The 19,474-nt window shown below is 34.3% G+C and overlaps 3 protein-coding genes across 12 annotated transcripts in view; 1 reads left to right on the top strand and 2 right to left on the bottom strand.

Moving 5' to 3' along the window:
• The window catches only part of sh3gl1a (SH3-domain GRB2-like 1a), a 54,862-nt gene extending 47,035 nt beyond the window's left edge, over nt 1–7,827 (bottom strand). For 4 of the 6 annotated variants that reach the window (XR_015477338.1, XM_087238440.1, XM_087238441.1 and 1 more), the window contains exon 1: nt 7,612–7,827. Coding sequence is in view for 5 of the 6 variants with exons in the window: in XM_087238440.1 (XP_087094566.1) it covers nt 7,612–7,656 (45 nt within the window). In the remaining variant the exon portion in view is untranslated. 6 annotated transcript variants of the gene reach the window in all.
• Nucleotides 1–19,474, top strand: part of cactin — a 465,667-nt gene that overhangs the window by 164,042 nt on the left and 282,151 nt on the right. The gene's annotated exons all lie outside the window — the stretch shown is intronic.
• Nucleotides 14,606–19,474, bottom strand: part of rorcb (RAR-related orphan receptor C b) — a 36,403-nt gene continuing 31,534 nt past the window's right edge. The window contains exons 10-12 of one of the 5 annotated variants that reach the window (XR_015477812.1): nt 17,291–18,689; nt 16,916–17,142; nt 14,606–16,861 (exon numbers count right to left, since the gene is read on the bottom strand). Coding sequence is in view for 1 of the 5 variants with exons in the window: in NM_001277094.3 (NP_001264023.2) it covers nt 18,528–18,689 (162 nt within the window). In the remaining 4 variants the exon portion in view is untranslated. 5 annotated transcript variants of the gene reach the window in all.

Genomic DNA, 19,474 nt, shown 5'->3' with positions numbered 1-19,474 from the left:
CAGGTTTCAAATCTCCTTGGTTTGCGCGCGCAACTACTTGTGTTTCGTGGATACGTCATCGCGAAACACTTTATGGCTCATTATCAAGATGACTCTTTTGAAGCACTATGAGTCGACTCTTTTATAGATAAATCAACAGTTTTAAACACTGTACACTTACAGATTTAAGCCTTGGCTGGATATTTCACTTCACTTAGAGCTGCGTTACACACTACATGGAAGGGCATTTTCAAAAACCCATAATAGGGGCTCTTTAAAATACTATAGTAATTTATAGTAAAGAGAAATATTTAGGAATATATTTTTCCAATAAATAAATAAATTTTCCATTGGCCCCACCAAAGAAAAAATACAATTTAATAGCTATTTTTTTAGCCACATATTTTAAATAGTGTGTCAAAAATAATGTCTATAATTATTTAAATGTTGAAAATGAGCAAAATTATGTGTTAACAAAACAAAAAGAGCAGTAAGGAAAATGTAAAGGTATTTTATTTCAGTTAGAAATTATTTAACAAAAGGTGGCCCCAACCGGGCCAGTAATTATCCCGTCTACTGTCCCGAGCGTCTCTCACACTGGCCCCGGGCCATCGAGCAGTCTTTATTGTTGAGCCCTGCTAAAGCATATTTTGAGCACGGCATCAGAATTAATGTTACTGCATCTTAACATGTACTTCTCGAGGTACAGTATGGTCACAGGGAATCCTGCTTCAGAAATAACTCCTCTCCCTCAATCATCTTTCTATCAAGCAAGTTTCTCATGTTAGCCTAATTGGTTGGCGATGTCACTGACCAGAGCAAGAGGTGGCAGTAACGCATCAAAAAGTTTGTTGTCGACCACAATAAAAAAGGAAAAAGAAAATAGTCATTCTCGCCATCATATGGATTTTCTTTTATCAGCTAGACACCAGCCTCAGAGCTCTGTGAATGAATCACTTATAGATGCATGATCTGTAAATGTAGCTTAAGTGGATGCTACTGCGCTACTTGACTAAAAAAATAGCTTTGCTACTGAAAAGCTATTTGATTTAGAAAGTAGCAAAGCTACTGCCATGCTATTGAGAAATGTAGTTAAGCTAGTAGCGTCAGTATTTGTAGCGATGCTACAGCCCAACACTGCGTAAACATATTACTTTTCTAAATAACGTTTAATTAACGCATTACTTTAAAATAATAAGTAAAAACATAAAAAATATTAGAGTTACTTTTTAGTTTAATTCATTCGCTTTTAAAAATAAATTGCTGAATTAAAATCTACGTTGAATCCCGCACTCATCGAGAATTTTCTCCCAGCAGAAACAAACAAAAACCAAGATGGCAGAGCCTTACATTTCTGCGCTGGAAGTATTCTCATCGTTCTGAACACATGGAAGACAAGTAAAATGGGATTGCTTGTCTCAATGCTCATTTTACTTCACTAACAAGACAAAAAGTACAAAAGCATCAAACGCATTGCTTTAAACGTTCATTAATCTGTAAATACAGGTTCTCAGAAGATAATCTAAAAATGTCCCAAATTATTATTATTTGATGTGTGTTTTTTAAGGTAAATATAATTAATAATAATAATAATAATAATAATTCCTTACATTTTATATAGCGCTTTTCTGGGCACTCAAAGCACTTTACACAATGGGGGAATCTCCTCATCCACCACCAGTGTGCAGCATCCACCTGGATGACGTGACGGCAGCCATTTTGCGCCAGACCGCACACCACACATCAGCTGATTAGTGGAGAGGAGACAGCGATGAAGCCAATTGGAATATGGGGATGGTTAGGAGGCCATGATGGGCAGAGACCAGTGGGCAGATTTGGCCAGGATGCTGGGATTAAACCCCTACTCTTTTTCAAAGGACATCCTGGGATTTTTAACGACCACAGAGAGTTAGGACCTCGGTTTAACGTCTCATCCGAAAGACGGATAAAGGTTATAGACTGCTTGCTCTTCTTAAAAAAAAAAAAAACTTGCAAGTTCTGTAAGAGATCAAGCCTCAGTAAAGGTAAAAAAAAAAAAGCAAAAGTAGCTTAAAAGTAACATAATGCATAACTTACCATAAAAAGTTACTAAGTACTGCAACTAGTTACTTTTTAGGAGAGTAACTTAATATTGAAATTCATTACTTTTAAAAGTAACTTTACCCAACACTGTTTAAAATGAGCTAAAAAAACAAAAATCTTGAATTTTTGGGGGGAAACTTCATTGTTTTATGTTCAATCCATTTAAATTTGTAAACACTACTAAGATAACTTAATTGCTTTAACACTAATTAATTGTGTGAAACCCAGCATTTTTTACAGTGAACAAAACAGTGTAAAAACTCCTGATATGTCCTCTAGTACATCAGGAAGTTCTCCATTTTCAACCCTGCAGGCTTTAGTTTAGATTGTAATGAAGTTCTGCGAATGCAAGACCTCCCATCTGACATTAAGATGCTGATTCTCCCACAACATGTATGCACATGTCAGACTTGTTTTGCTTGAGCTACAAGGAATGTCAGACTGGCTGAGGCAAAAACATCAACCTAAAGTCTCAAATCGCATGTGCAAAAGTGAATACAGGCCTCTTTCTGATTAAATACATGAGAAAAAGGCCTGGATTAAATCTTTATTCAGCAAAAAAAAAAAAAAACAAACAAAAAAGATATCTAATATTTGCATTTAAAAAATCACTTTCTTTATCTGACTGCCATGTGTTAAACTGACTTGCTAGTACCTAAAAGGGTTGTTTACCAACCACATAATAAAGTAAAGCAGCGTTATTCACTATATAAAGAATAAGTAATTTGCTCTGACTGTATTTAAGTCATAACTGCAGACAACATATTATTTATTACTTGCATATAAATATTTTCTTAATTCAATTCAATTCAATTCAGCTTTATTTGTATAGCGCTTTTACAATGTAGATTGTGTCAGCAGCTTCACATAAATGGTCATAGTAACTGGATCAGGGTAGTTCAGTTTTTAGTGTTTAAGTGAAGTTTCTTTAATGGAGGGCAAATAAATAACAGAACAGAGATAATTATATACAGTTGAAGACAAATTGATTAGCCCTTCTGTCTATTTTAACACATGTTTTACACGGTTGTTTTCAGAGTTAATTAAATGTTTTGGTCTTCGCCAAGATGACAGTACATTTTTTTTTTTTTGCAAGATACTAGGCATGGGCCGGTATTAGATTCTGTCGGTATGATAACCTTGGAATAAAAAGATCACGGTATCACAGTATCATGGTATTGCGATTACTACTCTAAATAAGTTCTTTTTAAATGTCTGGGTAAAAAAACAAACCCTTTTTTTCTCCTTTGAACACAAATATATTTTATTTTTTGACAGATTTATAATATTTTGGAACAGTAAACGTGTCAGGCTAAATAATTCAAATGAATTATTGAATTCTGCTGTCTTCATTGGTTTCAAAAACACAGATTTATTTACAATTTATTCAATTTACAGCATCTTTGGATGTCTTTTCTGCTGCAGATGTGTTGTCCTAAAAAAAAGTAACATTACACATACCTTAGGAACGGTATTACAGAAAATGTTGGCGGTTTCAAAACCTTGACATTTCCAAACTGCAGTATACCTTGAAAACGGTTATCATCCCATGCAAGATACTAGTATTTATTAGTATTTCTTTACTAATAGGTCCGATTTAAAAGCATAACTAGGTTTAGTTCATTAAGTTAAGTTTTATTATTAGGTTATTCCATTATTAAGATTAACAACTACTTAAAAGTCATTTGACATTGACAGCAGTGGTTTATACTATAGCCAATGGAAAAAATAAATCTTCAATTGCTAATAATATTGACCTGTATATTATCCCAGCCAAACTATAACAAATAACATTTTATTTCAATAGGAAAAGTAAAGAAATTACTGTGAAAATCCATTGCTTTGTTATGCATCATTGCATTTGTTATGCATAAATTTATCTTCAACTGTATAACATTATAATTAAAATTATTCATATAGTTACATAGTTGTTATCCTGAATACTACTTATGCTTGACTGTGCAAATCAAAAGTACTGCAGTTATTTTTTGAGCATACAGTAATGCATTACAAAAACAACATTAAAAGGAAAAATGTGTAATGTGTTGTGCAATATAAACTAAACTGGAAATTAAAATGTCTATTATCATCATGAGAATATCACTACATACTGTAGGAGTCCCAAGCATTGTGGATAAATACATAAAGATACATGTATATATTTATATATTATAAGCATGAATCCTTTTTTTATCTACATTACAGATGACTGTATGCATCTGAAAACAAACCCTGAGCAGATACAAATCAAATAAATGCAAGTTAATTAAGTGATTCAGTCAGTAAAATGCATATGTTTGAAGCTCAAAAGCCTCAGTTATAAATTCAATCTGAACTCCTGACCACTTGTTGGACTAGCATTTCGCAATGTTTATGTCATGAGGGACCCTTCCAGTAAATTAGTGAGTCAATGACAGCGTCATTCATGTACATCACTATGAAACTCTTTGTAGCTCTATTATTGTAAATTTTATAGTCTTAACAAGACTTACAATTATATAAACTTGGTAGGCCTACTTGTATTGATATTCTGTCCTAGATTTGTAGCTTATGATGTAATTAAAATATAGAAACAAACATTAAATATAAACACAAATCCAGACAAAGAGCCATAAACTCTACCGATTACCTGACTAGTTTAAAATACACGTGTGATGACAAAAGATGCTGTCCAGTAGGACTGGGCGAATAATCGAAAAGTAATCAACATTCAGAACCTATAAATCACTCAAATTTTTCCAGGATTTTTTTATTTTTCCTACCGCATGTGGAGTCACATGACCCCGCTCTGTTAAGGCTGATTAATACTTCTGCGTTTACAGCACAGGTAATGGTCAGGCACAGCCTTCGCGAGATCGTATATCTGCAAATGTAACTACACGTCGCACGTTAGCACTACATTGACGATAATTGGAAGCTGTATCAGGGAAGCCTTGAGAGGACATATTTTCTTTTATGATGTTCAATAAATAATCATAGATAGTGCTTGTTTCCTTCAATTATTTTCAAATCAAGCAATGCACCCTTCATTCAAAAATCTCTCACTTGCAATATGTGAGCATATTTACTGTACAAATCTTGTCAGTGTACTATGAGGCCAAAAAAACCCCATATAAATAATTAAAATAATCATTGATTAATTGTAACTGAGGTAAAATGTTCAATTAATCGAGATTTGATTTTAGGCCAAATCCCGCAGCCCTACTGTCCAGGGGTGCTTTCAAAAACCAGCGTTAACCAACTAAGGTCGCAAGTTGTGTTGTTACGAGCATGGTTAGTTGATTTGCCGTTTCCCAAATCCATTATTCTAATAAACATTCACAAACTGCTTCGCAAACTTGTACGCTTGCAACTACACCTCTAGAGCTGTAGTTAGAAGCATCGTTCCTGGCTGTGTTCTATTCCCAGTTATCCCCTAATGCCCTATTAATTTAGAACATTCTAACATTTAAACTTGGAATGATTAAAATATATAAAAAAAGCAATAAAGTCATCTCTTTTCGGTGTAATTTGCTTTCAAAGTATTTTTACAGTTCAGTTTTAGCGATCTTCATATTTACAGCTGCATTCCCTTCGTAGTGCACTTAGAAAACATTTATGCCATTTTGAACACAACCTCGTGGCGAAAGCTATAGGTAACCTATTATTTAAAAGCAGAATTTACGCTATGTCTCCAAACCTTGTGAAAACAAAAATATATAGCATGCGTTAATGGTTTTTATTTATAGTAGGTTATTTATTAAGAAATGCATCTGTAGCCTACTGTATATGACATGGGCCTGTTGGTTGGAACATTTCTGCAGTGGTTTGAATGTCAAATTGTAAAAGAATACTTTTACAATAAATAAAATTAAATAAAAAAAGAAATAAGCAATATCCTACTCAATAATAATAATAATAATTATTATTTTTATTAGTAGTAGTATTAGCAAGTAGAATTTTTTTTTAATTTCTTAATAAATAGCCTATTGTAAATTACAACCTTTAATGATTTATATGATTTATACATGAGATTAGAATACATGTTAGCCAAGTGGTTTTATAAGGAATATTCTCAATATTTGTAAAGAAAACATATATAGGTCCTATGTGTTGTTTACTTACATTTCAGTTATTATGAAAAATGAGTGCATCTTTTTACCAAAACTATAATTGGATTTTTTTTTTTAAATGCGTGTTTGCGTAAAACAATAAAATTTGCACAAAAAATTGTGTTTTTTACTAAAGAAGTAGTTAACCCACCCTGTCTAGAGCGGCATTATGGAGATTTTATGGTATAACTAATGTGGTTCAAACGAAGAATCTGCGATAAAGCTACTACAATTTTGGGAAACACTCGTCACCATTTCTCAAACGAATTTGCCTGAATTTTTTCCTTTCACAATAAATATGATATTTATCCATTAGTAAAATAAAGCTCACAACATCAGTAAAAGAACACTGTAAATCGCATTTGTAAAAGAAAATATCTTCTAGAGCAGGAGTGCCCAAACCTTTTCTTATGAAGGGCCAAAGCTAAACTTGAGGCTGATGGGCCGGAGGTAAATATACCAAACTGTAAAGTTGTCAATGTGATTTCCTAATTTATTATTATAATTCATTACATAATTTATTATATAATTTAATTTATTATATAATTTATTACATTTAAAATACTTTAATTGTATTGATAATTATTCATTTTTGTACATTTTATGATGAACATCTTACAATAACAAAAATAAACAATCTCATTTATAACACTAAAAAATAGACTTTGCCTTTATTCTCTTGCTGATATCCTCTGCAATGTCCGCTATCCATCAAGTGAATGTGTTTATTTATTATTTAAATCTGATTCACTCACTACATTTAATTAAAACATTTAATTTCAGATTGTTTTTTTAGTTTTTTTAGTGGCTAGACAGTAAAAAAACAAAAGTTATGTTAAATTAAAAATGACAATCTCTGTTAAAGTAATTCCTCCCACATTTCTCCATCATCCTCCCTCACTTCTCAGATGGGATGGAGGGACAAATCAAAGGTTATCATGGGCCAACCTTTGTCTGCAGGCCCTAGATTGGGCATCTGTTTCAGAACAAAAGGGGAGACTGAAATAATCTTTAATAAAAGCCATGTATAAACGCCAAACCAAAATTTAAAAGGAAATTCACAAGAAAAAAAAAGTGATCAAGTGTTTCTGGAAGATTTGAACAAAAGCTACATGTCAACATCAAAGTTGCATCTTTTTTGAATAACCTCAAAGTTTTATATTTGTACTTCGCTCATTATTGAATAGTGACAACTAATGACACGCTTTCTATATAATATTGGGTCTGAAATGGCATGTAGGAATGACTTCAAAACAACATTAATACTATTTAATAAACAGTGTGTGAACAATGTTGTACTTTAATAGTCATTGGTCGATAATATGACATATTTGACTTTAATTAAATTATATATTGAAGAGAAACCCAGAATGTGCAAATATAAATCCAACTCCACCTCAATGTTATGTATCAATTGTTGACTAGTGTGTGACAAGTTGAAACTTGTGATAACACTCACCTGACTGGCTTTGTAAAACTGTTTCTTCAGTCCGGCGACAGACATCTTTGCGTTTGATCCTGTCTTTGTCACAAATGTCGGTGTAATGTTAGATCAATAGTTAAAAACAAAAACAGAGAGCGTTTGAAAAACTGTGAGAAAACTCTCGCAATTCCTTCTTCCTGCTCAGACTAGAGTTTGAACCTGCAGTGCACGTCACACCCCATCATCTATACCGCGACGCGACGCAACTAGAACGCTCATATACACGCGTCGCGTATGATGGAAGATTTCTGATTGGTCGGCTGCTTGCCAACGTCAGGATGCGTGGCTCCCTTTGCGCGCTGTTTCTCAGCAATTTCAGCAATAAAGGCGTGACTTATTTAAATGTATTTTATAATGTGTTTAAATATATGTTGTTTATATTAGTGTACATGCACTTATGGTTCTCTGGTAACAGAAAAAGTTAAAATGTATGCAAAATTATATGATCCGATTGGTCGCTTGAGTGCGTCGCGTTGCTTGAAACTCTGCAGCTTCCGGGTTTAACTTTCTCTGCTAGTGTTTACATTTATTTAACCACTTATAGTTATTAGTGTTGCTAAAATAATGCTTTGACACTCAAACAAAGACACAAAAAAGAAGTGAAAACCTTAGAATATATGAATTTACTTCAAATGTCCTTTAAACTACTGTATATAATATATAAACACTTTGTGCTACATAATATATATTAACACACTAACGTTTATGAAAATATTATGTCTAAATTAGAGGCTATGGATGAAATAATATTCACTTTCATTCATATAAACTGATTTATTTACATATGGTACAAATCCTGACCTGTATTTATTAAATTATGCAAAATATAATGTTACAATAAAGTCAATTTCAGTGTCTGTCTTCTGAAATCACAGTTGAAGATGTATTAACAAATTAAGTACTGAACAAAATAGTAATATATACAATTTTAAGCCTATCTTACACTTAAAACATGGAAAAATAACAACTATTTTCACATTGCTTTCCCTAAAAGGTAGCATATTTAGTTACTTTTTTAAAAAGGTGACTTAAGATTGTAATGTCTTACTTTCCCCCCATACTGCAGATCAATATACACAATTTTACACAGAACTGTGCAAAATGTCTTGTAATTAAATAAATTAATTCATTTTCCTTTGACTTGGTCCCTTTTTTCATTAGGAGTCGCCACAGCGGGATGAACCACACCCTATTCCATCATATGGTTTACACAGCGGATGCCCCACCAGCACTGGAAAAACACTCTCAAATTCACACACATACACTAAGGCCAATTTAGTTACTCCAATACTGCATGTATTTGGACTTGTGGGAGAAACTGTTGCACCTGCGGAGGAAACCCACACCAACACGGGAAAACATGCAAACACAGAAATGCCAACTAACTCAAACCAGTGACCTTCTTGCTATGAGGCGACAGTGCTAACCACTGAAACCATGTCGCCCTAAATTGTAATTTAAACTATATAATATATAAACACTATACGTATTTTATGCTAGATAAAATATCTTCACACGCTAACGTTTATGAAGATATTATGTCTAAATAGGCTGTGGATAATGATATAATATTATGATAATGTTTACTTTGGGGCAGCTCGATGGTGCAGTGGATAGCACTTTCACCTCACAGCAGGAAGGTCGCTGGTTCAAGCTTTGGCTAGGTCAGTTTGCATTTCTGTGTGGAATTTGCATGTTCTCCCTGTGTTTGCGTGGGTTTCTTCCGGGTGCTCCGGTTTCCCCCACAGTCCAATGACATGCGCTATAGGTGAACTGAATAAACTAAATTAGCCGTAGTGTATGAGTGTATCCCAGTGATGGGTTGCAGCTGGAAGGGCATCCATGGCATAAAACATATGCTGGATAAGTTAGTGGCTCATTCTGCATGTGGTGACCCCTGATTAAAGGGACTAAGCCGAATAGAAAATCTATAATTAAATGTTTACTTTTATTCAGAAAAACCTAAATATTTGCATACAGTACTAATAAAATACAATATATTCTGACCTATACACTGTAAAACTCAAAAAGTTAAGATAACTTAAACCATTTAAGTTAATAAACTACTGTAATCCTAATGAGTACTGTGGACTTAATCCATTTGAGTAAACGAAGCAATTTGAGCACAGTAAAACCCAATAAATGAAGAGAACTCAAACCAACTGAGTACTGTAAAACCCAATAAGTTAAGGCAACTCAAACCGTTTGAGGAAACCGAATACAACAAAGCATTTGAGTTAAAAAACTAATCTATGAGTACTGCGAACTTACTCCATTTATGTTGAAGTAATGAAATATTTAATTAACTCATAAACACTGAGTTTAAAACTCTTTTCAATTGAGTAGAATTAACTTTTAGTCAATTTTGAGTGTTTGATAACACATTTCATTTGATAAAGTTGACTGTTGGGTTTAACAGTGTACTTATTAAAATATGGAAAATATATTGTTACAACAGTCAACTAAATTTCAGTGTGACAGTCATTAATTTCCCAAGATACAATAGACATAGTAATATATACAATTTTAAGTCCATCTTACTCTAAAAAAAAAGCAAAATAACTATTTTCACATTACTTTTCTTAAAAAGTCCTGTGAAGAGACAATGCCAACCACTCCTAGAGGTCTCCATAATCCTGTACCAGGCTGTATCCTGAGCAACTGCTGTATGAAATGTGCTATATAAATAAACTTGCCTTGCCTTGCCTTGTAGCAGGCTTGAAGGAGTGGAGAGCATGAGACCCCAGTAACAGATGAGTCTCCATAATAATCATGTGGGCCCACCTGAACACCCGCCAGTGACCTACTTATACTTGCAGCTTCTCCATGATTGACGTCCAGCATTCTCCAGCCCGGAGCGTAGACGGCAGCTGTGCACAGGAAGTTTGGCCAGAGGAGAAATGGTCGTGCCCAACTGAGCCTGGTTTCTCTCATGTTTTTTTTTTCTTCACTTTCGTCATGTGGTTAAGCTTGTTGCTCGCCAACGGCTTGCTTGGTTTGGGACTTGTGGAGCTGCGCATCGATGGATTTGCTCTTCAGTGTTTGAACTTTCAGCAGTGAAAATTAAACCACATGGAACTGAACTAAACTGAACTTCAACTCTGAAAACTGCACTGAAACAGTTTCAGTTCACTAGAACTTCTATGTTAAGTTGTTTTGACACAATCTACATTGTAAAAGCGCTATAGAAATAAACATGAATTGAATTAGGAAGTAGCACATTTAGTTACTTTAAAAAAATTGTGAATAATATATGACTTTTTACTGCAGACCAATGCAAAATTTTACAAAAGAACTGCAAAAATTCTTCAGTAATTCAATAAATTTTAACAACAGAATCAAAATAACTCAACGAAAAACAAATCACAAGAGGCGGCGTTTCTTTTTAAAGAATAAAATCCATCTTTAGTCTTTATTTATTTATTCATACTCCGTGTCTTATAATTCAGGTTGAAAGAACCTGTAATAGTACATTAGCAGAAAGAGGAAAGGTCTTTGACACTTTGTGGTTGACATTCACAAAAAAAAAATATATATATATTTAAATATAGCTACAGGACACAGTGATCAAGAATACGGGTCTCCTATTCGGTGCAAAGTGTGTGCGTTATGTATGTGAACGTGTGTGTGTAATCGGCAGAGGATACTGGTGACCAGCAATCTCCCTGAGAATAAATCGTCTTTTTGTGTGTGTGTGAAACACACACGCAAACATCTCTTCTATGAAAAGACAAAAGAATAAACATGGATTCGTAGATACAAACGGGTGACTGGATGAGACGAACACAATCTGAGGAAGGCATGCGTCAAAGGCCTAGAGGTGGGGATTGTCAAAACAACACATCGAAAAAAGCACATCACACAGACAGAAGTCCCATATTTCTCATTCTTCTGAACCGAGGGCAGGCCACGTGTCTTGACGAGAGCGGTTTATAATGACAAAAGGCAAATTTCCTCTTGTTCGTTAAAAAGCTGAGACACGTTTCACCTTTCGAACAGAATACAAGCTCATTCACTCATTGGGAATTGTGAAAAACAGTGTGTTGGATGTTTAGTTGTACTATAAACAACACCGTGAACCTGGAAAAATCTGATGCACAGAAAACAGCATGGAAGGAAGCGGTCCGGACCACAGAAATAGACAAGAGAGGTGATCAACAATATACAAAATAATACAACAGAAAACTACAGCCGTGCTCCAGCAAGAGTGGCGTTAATCTCTTATGTTTTGCTCTCCTTTTTTTGTCATCCTCCAGTTTGTGAAGTCCACCAGACTGAACAAGAGTCTTTTTTCTCATCATGCCCAGCTGAAATAACCGTCCGTGTCCTGTGAAAGTTGGATCCGGAGTAGCTCCACAACGAAATGGGCAAAAATAAGTCCGATGCCATTTCGTTTCTTTCCATTTGGATGTCCTGGAGGAACTCAAAAGCCGGCTGAGTAAAAGTCCTGGCTCATTTGAGTTTCTTTTACATTCCCATCTCTCTTCATGTCCTGCTCCACATGTCTTTCTCTCTCTTTCTAGACTAAATATACTCGTTTATTTACATTCCTATTCAAAATAATCTTTTAGAAATGTCCATCGAAATTGAACGAACATCTATTTGTTTCTTAATCTAAAGTGGCATTTACAAGGGAAGGGGGATGTGGGATTGAGGTTTCTCATTGCATTCAAATGGCAAAAAAACTATTTAAACTAAATAAAATAAAATAAGGTGCAGCACCGAACACTTTCAAAATGTGCCTGAGCAAATAAGAGCATGTGTGGGTGGAATTACCGCGACAGTTCAATACAGTCATGCCGAAGTCTGCGAACATCTTATATAGCTATGGAGGAAGAGAATTAAAGAGACCGTTTGGAAATAGTTTGTTTCTCTGGACTTTCAATTTACAGGTGTGTGTTTGAGTTCAATCAAATCTTTGTTCAGCAACTAATTTTTTCCCAGATATAAAAACAAATAAAATAGTTTGTTTCTCTGGACTTGCAATTGACAGTTGTATTTGAATACATTTCCATGCGTTTTGATGACTTTTTTTGTTCTTCAACATTTTTTTTTCCAATGTAAAAACAAATAAAATTGTTTGTTTCTATGGACTATCCATAAATACGGTTTATATGAAATGTCTATACAAAATAAAGAACTAGATTAATTTTGGTCAACGAACATTGACAAATGGTTAAAATACAACAACAAAAATGGCATGTTTTACACTCAAAAAAGTTACTTTTACTACTGCTTGTTCAAACTACTTATATGAAATGAGTTGAAACAACAAAATCTTTAAGTTTTTTTGGGACAACTTAATAGTTTTATGTTCAATCCTAATTTTCCTAAATTTAAAAACAAATAAAATAGTTTGTTTCTCTGGACTTAAATAAATAAGGTCTTAATGAAAAGACTATCAAATAAAGGACTAAAATATGAAAAATATATAAAATTAAGGACTAAATAAATTTGGACATAAATTGACAAATGGTCAAAAAAAAAAGCCATGTTTTACACTCAAAAAAGTGATCTTTCCAACTTGTTTAAACTATTTATTTAAAATGAATTAAAACAACACAACCCCTAAGTTTTTTTTTTGGGACAGCCTTATAGTTTTATGTTCAATCCACAAAAACATTTTTTTTTCCAAATGTAAAAACAAAACAGATAGTATATTTCTCTGGACTTCAAAAAATAAAGTTTATATGAAAGGACTATATGGACTATATGGACTAATATATATATATAAAATAAAGGACTAAATAAATTTGGACATCAATTGACAAATCGAAAAAAAAAAAACCAACAAAAACGGCACTCAAAAAAGTGACTTTTACTACCTCCTCAAACTACTTAATTAAATTGAGTTGAAACAACACAATCTTTGAGTTTTTTGGGGGGCAACGTAATAGTTTTATGTTCACTTAAATTTGTAAAAACTGTTAGGTTTACTTGGCACAACATGAAGGAATTGCGCAGTACCCTGCATTTTTAAATGTAAGACGTTTATATAATTTTTTAGACAATGCAATACCAGTGTTTTAACTTATAAAATATATATATAGAATATATATATAGTATATATAGTATGTATTTAATATTTACTTAGACAGTTTTATTCAAAGCGACTGATAAGTGATTAATCCCTGTAAACTTTTTAAAGTTTGGAAGAAATGTCAGATGTTTCGAGTGTGTATTTACTGACGCATTTTTTGTTGTTGTTGTTGTCAATGGAAGTGCTGCGTTTTTTTAAACGGTACTGAGTTTGTTTAACCAAAGACTCTAGAATACACAAGACGTGTCACTCGTATAGTTTTGAATGGGGGAAAAGTGTACCGGTCAATACAGCAAATGAAGCCTTGCCTACTAGTACAAGAGCCAAAAGACTGATAATATTCTGGGCAGAAGCACGAAGCAGATGTGAGTTTCTGCAGATTTTGTGTGACTCAAACATTTAGAAATGAAATTAAAGAGACAGTTGTTGTCTAATTTGATTGTTGATTCCTAATATAAAATTTAACCGTGAGCTTGGCAATCAATATTGGAGAATTCGATGTTCCCCATTCAAAAAGAATGTCCGATCATACTGACAGAGAGGCATTTCAAAGATGGCTGTCGAGTGAAAAGACTTGCCTCAAAGGGACTTTGATTTTAAGTGCTGAGTGCTTTTGCGCCATTTATTAAATACTAAGAGCTGAACATTTTTAGAAAATTGCTGCTATTTTCATCTGCGTAAAAAACGCTTCAGTGGACACGTGCCCTTACAATTAAACAAATATTAACATTTTAGTCATAACACATACCCAATGAACCAAATACATCCAGAGAAATTGACCATTTCAAAGTGATCTCTTGCTTTTTTCTCTCTCCATAACCATCTATAACTGTATTCTCTTCTGTAATTAATAAAAATGCACCGTTAAGCGCTTTTGCAGTGAGAACTTGTATGCTTGAGTTTAATACTGTAACAAGTTTTGTTGAGGTATGAGGTATGAGATCATGCAAATACCTGCTGAAGTGAGGTCTGTGTGGTTTTCGTAGCTTTTTTTGTTTGTTTTTGTAACAAAAGGTGTTCACAAAAGTTTGGTCATGACCGCACAATTGAACTGTTCATCTGGTTTTGATGGTCAAAAAACTGACTTCTATTGCACATTAGAAAACAGTTTAGCACACTTATGATTTCTGGTTCGTTTAAATAGCACTGAAGGAACATTCCAGGTTAAACACAAGCTAAAATGAGGTATAATGAAGAACTACACTGTAAAAAGCCATTAGTTACTTTACTTTTAAAAAGTGAGTGAACTCATTACCTTAAAAGCAACAAGTTGATTTCACTTAGTCAGTAAACCCACTGACTTAACTTTTATAATTATGCATATAGTTTGTTAACTATATAGTTATAAGGCGACGAGTGTGCTCTTTTTTAAAAGTAAAGTCAACTAATCACTTTTTACAGTGTACAAGGGCTTAGCTGCCCAATAGACTTTCAACTGTAAGTGCATGTCTATCAATATATGATTGTTTTTTAGGCTTTTATACATGTATCTTGTATTTATTTTTCTATACGTTCGTAGGTTTAGACTACACAATATCAGTCCTATTTTGGCACAATCCATTTCAATGTTGGTTTTGTGGCGATTCGTAAACATCAATAGGCATTGAGACTGGTTCTTGTATAGTTTGGCCTAATTTGATAAAAGAAAAAAATTAAAACAGATTTTGTGTCTGAGACGATTCAATACGTCCTCAAAAATTGCCAACTTTATCATTGTTTGGTCGCGTTTCCAAATTGTAAGTAAATTTTTCTGTCTTAAATCTTTTAGTTGAATCAAATGAACTCTAGTCATCTCAACTTACATCAAACAAACTGACTAAAACATGAGGCTAAACTTTGTATGACTTAAAAGAAAATAGTTGAAACCTGATTAACATATTAAAATAGGTTAAAGCAACTTTTCTCATTACATGTTTAACATTGCATGAAGGAGTTTGCTGTGAAATTGACCAATAGGAGAACAGAATCTCATTAGTTTAGCTTTAAAACATGGCAAAACTAAAGAGAGGCAATGGAAATGATGCAAAAGCAACAACACTCCTGCTTTTACGCCTTTACTGCTTCTCTTCAGCCAGTAGAAAACAAACTGCTTTGGTTGTCATTGTTTTTTTTTTTGCTCATATTTCCACATAACGCTAGTTCTGTCTGCTTGATGACATCATGCATGTCATTAGAGACAGCAAGCAATGATTGGTCAGAAAGCCTCATGTTTCTTGCTCAAGAATTTTAGGAACGAGTCAAAACAATATTATGACATAAGAAATGTATGAAAGAAAAATATTGTGTAGTCTGAAGCGATACTTCACAATAAATTAATACATTTTTTCCCTAATCATATTTGAAGACATTATTCAAAATAAATTGTTTAAACTACTTAAATATTTTCAAAATGTATTTTAAAAATGTAAAAGTAAATTATTATTATTATTGTATTAATCAACATTAAAAATGGACAACTTAACTTGTATTTAACATAGAATGTTCCTATTAAATAGCTCTGGTAACATTGGTCCCTTCGTTTTTAACATTCTGGGCACTTTTGTTTCTTTGTTTCAGAGCGGATTGTCATAAAGTCTCATAATGCATATCGCAAGACCAAAAGTGCATTATAGTACATTCGGTCTCAAATCAAAAATAAGTGCTTTTGTCTCGGGGGATACATTCATGATTCGCCTGAGGGTGAAAAAACGAGGGAAGAGGGAGGGGAAAAAAAAAGCGATATAAGTGCTTAAAGAGCGATTCACCGGGAAGGGACGTGTGACAGTCACCTAGCATGTTGTAAGTGCTTTGTATCAAATAAAAATCAAATAAAAAGCGTTGTGCTCTCCTGAATGTTCACGTGGAAGAAAGTTTGATCCTGAAATTCTTCATTTATAAAACCTCCATTATAAAAAAAAACAATGTACAGATGCAGGAATAGTGGCATGCTTAGACATCAACATGTTGCTTACATCTGTACACAAACGGTCATTCAGGAGTGTTTCCATGAAATAAAAAAACAGATCTGAGAGCACAACTCCAGGAATAATCTACAGTTGAAGTTTGAATTATTAGCCCTCCTGTGTATATTTCTTCCCAATTTTGGTTTAGCGGAAAGAAGATTTTTTTCAACACATTTCTAAACATAATGGTTTAATAACTAATTTCAATTTTATCTTTGTCATGATGACAGTACATGATATTTGACTAGATATTTTTTCAAGATACTACTATTCAGCTTAAAGTGCAATTAAGGTGTACTAACGTTAGGTCCAGTTGTCTTGAACCAGACAGAAGTGCGCTTCTGCCCCCTCCCCTCTCCCTTGAAGGCCTGCACTCACACTGCATTTTTACCTTCCGAGCCCGAGCACGCTTAGGACATCAATGACGCAACTTCAGTTAAACAGGAAGAGAAGCGCTCTCGCTCAGCAAACTAGACATTGTTTTAGTTCATAGGTCTCAAACTTGATGCCTGGAGAGCCGCAGATCTGCACAGTTTTCCTCCAACCCTTATCAAATTCAGCTGATCCAACTGATCAAGGTGTTCAAAACTAATAGAAGCCATTAAGCAGGTGTGAGTTGGATGTGGTTGGAGCTAAAATCTGCAGAGCTGCAGCTCTCCAGGATTGAGTTTGCTTTAGATATATGGTTGCATATTATTTTATCGTTTAAGACGCAGTGACTCAGTCAAATATTTTGCTCAACAGATCCACAATTTTTAATGCTCATAAATGAATTAGGTTTGCTGGTGCAGTAAGGGGATTGCGTCTTAAATAAACTATAACAGTTTGCCTTCATTGAAAAGTAAGAATGATTAATAAATCCATATGAAGCAGTCCCTTAAAAGGGACGTCACATCTTCAGTTTCGTGCTCAGGCATGCGCTGTGTACAGTGCCTGAGCCCAACCAAACCGCGCTTTAGCTCACCTTATCTAACCGGACCAGGGCAGCCACCCAAATCGAGCACAGGCACGCTACATGCCTCATTCACACTAGCAGCGACTTTATAGCTGCCTGTCGCTCTGGGTGGTGATCTGCTGCAAACGCAGGTCTGTGTAGGTCTACAGCACGGAGAATACAACTGGCCTCTGAGCAAGCTGAGAGAAGATCACGTGAGCTCTAATGTTGCTCAAGAGAGTCGCTCTTCATTTGCATGAAGTTGAAGGATTTTCAACCGCTCTCAAATCGCTCGACACGGTTGTCAACGGTTGCTGTCGCTGGCATAGACAGAGGTCTCTCCATCGAAATGAACGGTCGCTTTGTTTTGTCGCTGCGAGTCACTCGTAGTGTGAATGAGGCTTCACACTTGTTAAACGTGCCCAGGCATGGTTCGAATAGCCTAGTGTGAGTACACTCTTAAAGACTTAACTAGGTTAATTAGGAAAGTTAGGGTAATTGGGCAAATCTTTGCATAATGATGATTTGTTCTGTAGACAATCGAAAACAAATTAAGGCGACTGATAATTTTGATCTTAAAAGGTCTTTTACCAAATTAAAATCTGCTTTTTGTCTAGCCGAAATAAAACAAATAAGACTTTCTCCAGAAGAAAAAAATATAATAGGAAATACTGTGAAAAATACTTTGCTCTGATGAACATCACTTCGGAAATGTTTGAAAAAACTGACAGAAAGGCTGATAATTGTGACTTCAACTGTACATACGAGTTTGTATAGGAATCTGAAACACTTGATTGGCCCCTGTTGTAGTGTAGTGAATGAGTTTCTGCTGGTAGTTTTTAACAGTGTAATAGATTCTCCCTGGAGCTTTTTTTAAATGCTGTTTTTACAGATAATGTCCTCTCATGTGTTCACACATGCTCTTTACTTCCCCTTCTCTCACTCTGATTCTCTCTCCCTCACTCTCTCACTCTTTCTAACTGTTAGTGGAGTCTGGGAAGTTGATCTCGCTGCCGAACACTTCCCTGTACAGAGGAGGGAAACTGTAGGCTGTCTCTGGATGAACCAGGCGGAAGAACTCCAGCTTGTCAATATGCAGGTTACAGATCGACTTCATCTGCGGGAGTTTGGACACCATCTGCGAACACGGGGAAATGAGAGTGTCATTATGATGGACACAATGAAGATAAACTGTTGGATGATTTAAAGGGGACCTAATATGCACTTTTATAAAGGGTTTAAACACAATTGTGTGGCAACAGTGTGTGAATCTAGCCAGCCTGTAAAGGTGAAAATTAATGAACTATTTTTTATAATCACATTTGATAAAACTATTTGAAAAAACACTTTGATTGAAATTCTCCCTTTGTACATGGAATCTTATGCTTATCTATGCAGTTTCAAAGGTAATGTGTTATTTTAATTTCTACATTATAGTATAACTGATGAGGAGAAGAAGTGTTTCTGATTCAAAATGTTGTTAGTAATTATGCATTATTACACGCAACTGAACCAAAACCTAACCCTTACCCAACCTATAAATGTGTATTAGATGCATATAGTTAATTTGTATTGCACAGTACTTGTCAGGTCATTTTATTTCTTTCGTGCTTCATGGAATGCAAATTGTGTCCAAGTAGCTTTACAGAGACATGGACTTGTAGTCATGAAACAAGGAGACAGTATAATAAAGTGTAAGTAAATACTTGTATCCTGAATTAGGGTTTCTGCTGCTTTTATGAGGGTAAACTGAAGAGTTTTAAAAGACCTTTTAACTAAAGAAAATCTAAATATATATCTATATAAAATAAAAAAAAAATTGAAGGAAAAACAATACAGCAATGTGTTGAGAACTACATATAATGTCCAGGAAGCACATGAAGAGTTGTATTTATAACAACATTTTAAAGTAAAAATATGAAC

The sequence above is a fragment of the Danio rerio genome, chromosome 2, assembly GCF_052040795.2.
Source record: "Danio rerio strain M-AB ecotype USA chromosome 2, GRCz13ab, whole genome shotgun sequence".
NCBI lineage: Eukaryota > Metazoa > Chordata > Actinopteri > Cypriniformes > Danionidae > Danio > Danio rerio.
The sequence above is the reverse complement of the archived record's forward strand: the minus strand, read 5'-3'. Positions and strand labels throughout refer to the sequence as shown.